A 5,880-nucleotide genomic window follows, 5' to 3' on the forward strand; every position below is an offset into this window, starting at 1 on the left:
TGTTGAATAGATAGTTTTTAATGTAAATGCAGAAATTAAACATTTATAAATTTCTCATGTTTAAGTAATTAATTATCTTATTTTTAAAATGTTTTACTTATCTTAACTAATATCTTTATCGTTTTCATTAACTACATTTTACTAGTATGTATGTTATTAAAGCTTGGAAACCAAAATCTTAGCAGTAATATACCAGAACATATTCTGACAAATAGCTATCTAAGAAATAGATGGAAGAAATAATATTGAATTTTTTATCAAATTAAAGATAAAGATTTTAAATTATTATAATATTACTAATATTATATATCATAATAACATAATAACATGTTTGAAATTCAATGAGTATTTATTGAAAAACAAACAATGGGATATGTTTTACACGTGAAATGTATAGTTATTTTTAACTAAAAATAATATTTATTATAATATAAGAAGCTAATAATAATATTATCTTAATTCGTTTAAAATGAATTAAATAAAACATATTATTATCTTAAGAAAAGTATATTTTGGGTTCACAAAAAAAAACTGAATTATTTAAAAAAAATTAAACCAAATATATTATATAAAATTAAATGAAGACAATTATTTATGTTTTATAGTATCTACATACTTATACATTTTAATTAATTATAATAATTAAAAAATTAATTAGTTATAAGCATGTTTCACCATTTTAATTTTTAAAATATTTTTTGATTTGTAATCTAAAATATGTTCTAATAAGTGACAAAATTTATTTTTTTTTTTTTTTTATAAATTTAATAAAAAAAGTGTACTCAAAAGTAGTTGTAAAAAATAATACAAGAATATTTGTTATTAGGTATTAATACATTTTTATAAAATATTTTTAGGCCTTATATACTTTGGAATGAAAGTACATTTATCTCATACATTTTACTTAATACAAATAACACACAATACCAATAGTCTTAATATAATGTTAATTTTAACTTATAAATGAACAATCAATAAATATAAATATAAATATAAATAAATTAAACAATAAAATATAACACATACAAGTTTTTAATAAAAAGTATAGGTTTAATAATATGTATAAGCTGACTAAATTATAGTTTGTTGTTTATTTTAAACAATCCATTGGACGGAAACAATATTGCACTAATAAATATTTTTGTATATCACTAAGCTTAAATAAAGATATAATAAAAACTAGATAAATATTTACTAAGATAATTTCTATATTGTGAACCTAATTTATTATGTGTACAATCTTCATATATTTTGAAAGTATATTCACTACATAAGGTATAATAATAACTGCACAGGTACCTAATACTTTTCAAGCCCAATTGTATCAATTAAAAAATAACAAATCATTAAAATAAATAATAAATCAACATATTACATTAAAAAAAAACAAAACAAAAAATAAATTTAATACCTTTAAAAATTTTTACTTTCCAGAATTTATTTTGAATGCAACTACTGTAGCATGATCTAACTTACCTGGCACACCAAACATTTTTTTAATAATTTCCTTTCTTTTTTGTCTGACTTCTCCTTGAGCTAAAGGCTTTCCATTAGCATCTGCATATATTTCCATATCTTCTAATATACGACGTTTAGCAGCAGTTAATCTGGTTACAAAGTCCAACAATAACATTACCAAGTCTTTGGCTGTATCTACTGCTGGTCCCTTGCCAGATACTCCATTACGAATCAAATCCTCTGTTCTTAAAAGAGAAAGTTTGTGTCTTTGATATGCTTCAACGTTAGGAAGTCCTAAATAAATATTTTTTATTTATAAAAGTATCATTTTTGAAATAAAATCATTAAGATATAATACGAATAATGAATACCAGTAAAATGGCCAACCACTGGATCTAAATTATCTGATACACCATCTGAAGTAATAAAAACTATGTCATCCAAATCAACTTGTGTTATAGACAATGTTAAGTTTGACAATTCTGGATTATGTCCATCAACAGGACCTAAAGCTCCCATGACATCTCTCATATCTCTCATTCTGTGAACATCGTGTGAACCTTGAGTAAGTTCTCTTACACCATACTTAGAACTATACACATAACCCAAACTATCGCCAACATTACAACAACAAGCTACATAATGATTATCAACGGTAGATGGAAGTACTACAATTGCTGTAAGAGTAGTCAAAGTTCCTTCTTCTTGTAGAATCATATTATGGGCAGCATGGAATGATCTCAGTAAAGTTGTGAGGACATCCTAAAATTATAAAAAAAAATTATTCAAATACAAAGACAAATTGGTTAATTTATATAAAGATATTTTATACAATTTTAACCAATATGATCTCAATTAACATTAGTTTTAGTGATAAGATATATTTCAATCATAATATTATTAAAAATTTTACATTTTAGTTTGTTGCATTGAATTAAATAGTTATAAAGTAAAAAAAAAATAATTTCATCAAATAGTATTAAAATAAAAAAAATTTAAAAATGAAATCAATAAATTGTATTACAAAAATTACAAAATGTTTACATATAATTTATTTAATGTTAAAAAGTTCATAAATTTCATATTTTATATACTTTTATAAATAAAATATTCGTTTTCTCTGTATATTTGAAATAAATTAAATTGTGAATAAAAATGAATAAAATAATATGAAAAACTTAACTATAAAGTAAACAATATTAAAAGTTGTATTTTATTTTTAATCTATATAAATGAAATATTTACTGTAGTATTTTTAGGCGATTCTTTGTCTTTTGTAAATAAAGTTTTGTTTAAATAGTCAACACAACCATGGACAGCGGATCTAGCTGCAGTCCTTGACTTGACACCCCAGTTAACACCATCTGCTAATACCATTATTGCAGAATTTTCTCTGGTTACAATAGCAAAGCAATCAGCAATTGGATCACCTGTATGACGATGTGTTATGGGATGAACTTCATATAAAGAACAACTAGCACCATATGCATTTGTGTGTGGAACATTCCAATTCTCAACACCAGCTACCAATGGATGTCCTAAAAATTATAAAAATGGTTAATATTTAATAAACAGTTTTAATCGCATGTTTTATAGAAACTCACTAAGCTTTTTTAAAATATTTTGTTTAGACTCTACATTCAAAGTTTCATCGGTTGAATCATTAGTAGATGTATCTCCTTTCTTTTCTCCATTATCTAATGATAAAAACATATTATTTAATTTAGTTATTTATAATTTATTTATTAAAAATATTAACTGTACAAAAAACTTACTATCTTCTTCAAGATTATCAATAAAATTAATTTCTGGATCACTTGCCGATAAATGTTTTTCTGTTTGATTAACAGAAATAAGACCACCATGTGGCCCAGTCAATGATGATACCACTTCATAGCTTTTAATGGCACCTAATTGTTGAGGTGGTACTTCTTGAGGAGTTCTCCCATGCAAAATAATTGGTTCATATTTTTGAACTTCATGACTGAAATCATTTGTTTAATAAAATGTGAAGTTTAAATATTATCAGAGTTTAGACACTATTCTGAAATTTAAAAATTTACTACCCTCAGTAACGTATTTGAGGGGAGGAGCATAACCCCCCCCCCCCCCAAATGAAAAACACAATTTAGACTGAAACATAATATATAATAGTGTACCTCCTCTTTCCTTCCCCATAAAAAAAGACGAATACATGATTGGCCTCTTCGAAATAAGAACCTAATATGTCACTAACTACCCTAATACCAATATCTAAACCAAATAAACAAAAATAATTATCCATATCAAACGTGAAATTTAGTTAATTCAAATTAATACTGATTAATCAGAGCAAGTTATTTTTGCTTTAAAACTTTTCCTTGAGAATATCATCAATTAATTATGAACAACATCCTCATCCTTGTTCCAAACTTAAGTGAAATATATAAATAGGTATATTATTAGATAAACTACAAATTAACATACTTATCATCTTAAAGGAAAAAAATCAGTCAATATATCTTCATCCTCTTTTAAATTTCAAAATATCATTACATAAAATACTTCTAAACATAGCTTTAAATTTATAATGCACAAAACAGTTATAATTTATAAGGCTTATTTTGCCTTATTTAGAATACTAATCTAGATTAATCTGACTGAACACTTTAATATGAAGCAAATTCAATCATTCCAATTTAGTTCACTGAGGATACAGATAAACGTTCCTCAATATGTATCAAACCTTACTTTACATCAACAGTTATTAACTTTTTGTAGATCACGGACCCCTGATAAAAGATTTTTAGAAATTGCAAACCTCCTTACCAATTTTTTTTCAAATATTTTTTTATATAAAATATTTCATGTTATCATAACCAAAATTATAATATTATTTTGTATTAAAAATTACATAAGTAAATAAAACAAAACATACATATTTATAATTATATTTATTGTACTTAATTTTTCATAAAAAAGTAATATAAATTATTTTATTTTTAATATTCTTAAAATTTAATCTTAATTTATTTTAAGCAATGGTTGGTGTTACATTTGAGACATAAGTTTTTGAACATTGGGCTCAATATACTAGAAAGCTTTAATTATAGTTCAGATTCTACATTTTTCAATTGATTTTGAAACTTGTTCTTGATGAAAAAAAAAAATTAAAAAACAAGGGCATAGAAGGCTTTGTCATATAAATAAGTTGTGAGGAATAGAAAAACTGATCAATAAATATTAATAACAAAATTATTAGGAGTAGAATCTACATCTAATATCTAACACTGTAAATACTTAATTGCATCGAATTCCATTATATCTTATCATCAGTCTAATAAATATAAGTTAGGTCTATTTCTAATATAATAAGATATATTATAAATGAAAAAAATAATAAGAAGAACCCAACAATATTGTAATAATTCACTCATGTCATATATAGATGTACTATGATATGTTTTAAGGCTGCCATGAACCCCCTACATAAGTATCACAGACCCCCAGGGGACCACAGACCACAAATTAACATACATAATAATAATTTAAAAGTTCAAACAACTACTGAATAAAACCAAATAATGTATTAATGTTATCAGTTTATCATCAAAATTTAAACATGCACTACTAATTATTTCTCTTACGTCTACCATAACATTCCCCAAAATCTCAACATGCAGACTAAAACATAAATGATAAAAGATCTTATTAATTAAATTAAGAGAATCTACAAATAACGTTTTTTTCAAAATGTATTATTAATAAATTTATAAAATCTATTCATCATTGTATAATTGTACAGATTGTAAATTGTCTTGCTTTAAACAAAAAATAAATTTGTAATTACTCACCCACTAAGATATTTTTTAATGAAACGATTTGAAGCGTTCTCGTCATTTCTGGATTCTGATGGCGCTGAAAATTGCCTAAAGAATCCAGAGAATTTCTGCCTAAAAGATGGCATAATGATTTTTTTTTTATCGTTATTAGAAATAAAATTTCATGGTTTTAATAAATTCTTTTGGTTTAACATTATTATTAATGTTTCTTTTAGTGAACACTTTCTGAATAGTAAAACATGCTTATTCAATAATGAAACACGGGAAGGAAGTAGTGGTGAAGTACTGACTTTATAGTTAATAATATTATTATACGTTGAGTTGTTGAGTATTGAATAACAAATAGATTATACTTTATCAATATAAGATATTAATATCAATTATCTATGCATTCTGAATACTGATAATAAGAATGATGAATGAATCACAATATATATCTGTGGAATGAATCGCTTGAAACTGATATGGGTGCTCAAAGTAGGTCATTTTTGTATTTCCTTGGTATTAATCTATAATCATAATAAATTTATCCGAGATATAATATCTTAACATTAACGCATTGCAAAAATTTGAAATCGGCAACGTTTACTCGTGAACAAGA

General features: G+C 24.2%; 1 protein-coding gene across 1 annotated transcript; it reads right to left on the reverse strand.

Moving 5' to 3' along the window:
- Positions 1 to 1,216: 1,216 nt before the first annotated feature.
- Positions 1,217 to 5,880, reverse strand: LOC112593556 (PP2C-like domain-containing protein CG9801). The gene is made up of 6 exons (XM_025338003.1): positions 5,292 to 5,880; positions 3,234 to 3,442; positions 3,063 to 3,155; positions 2,704 to 2,996; positions 1,830 to 2,220; positions 1,217 to 1,752 (listed from the first exon to the last, which is right to left on the reverse strand). Exons 1-6 carry the CDS (start codon positions 5,402 to 5,404, stop codon positions 1,424 to 1,426), a joined length of 1,428 nt encoding a protein of 475 aa, XP_025193788.1. The 5' UTR covers positions 5,405 to 5,880; the 3' UTR covers positions 1,217 to 1,423.

This window comes from Melanaphis sacchari, unplaced genomic scaffold (assembly GCF_002803265.2).
Source record: "Melanaphis sacchari strain LSU unplaced genomic scaffold, SCAv2.0 Contig20_pilon_pilon, whole genome shotgun sequence".
In the NCBI taxonomy this organism is placed as follows: Eukaryota; Metazoa; Arthropoda; class Insecta; order Hemiptera; family Aphididae; genus Melanaphis; species Melanaphis sacchari.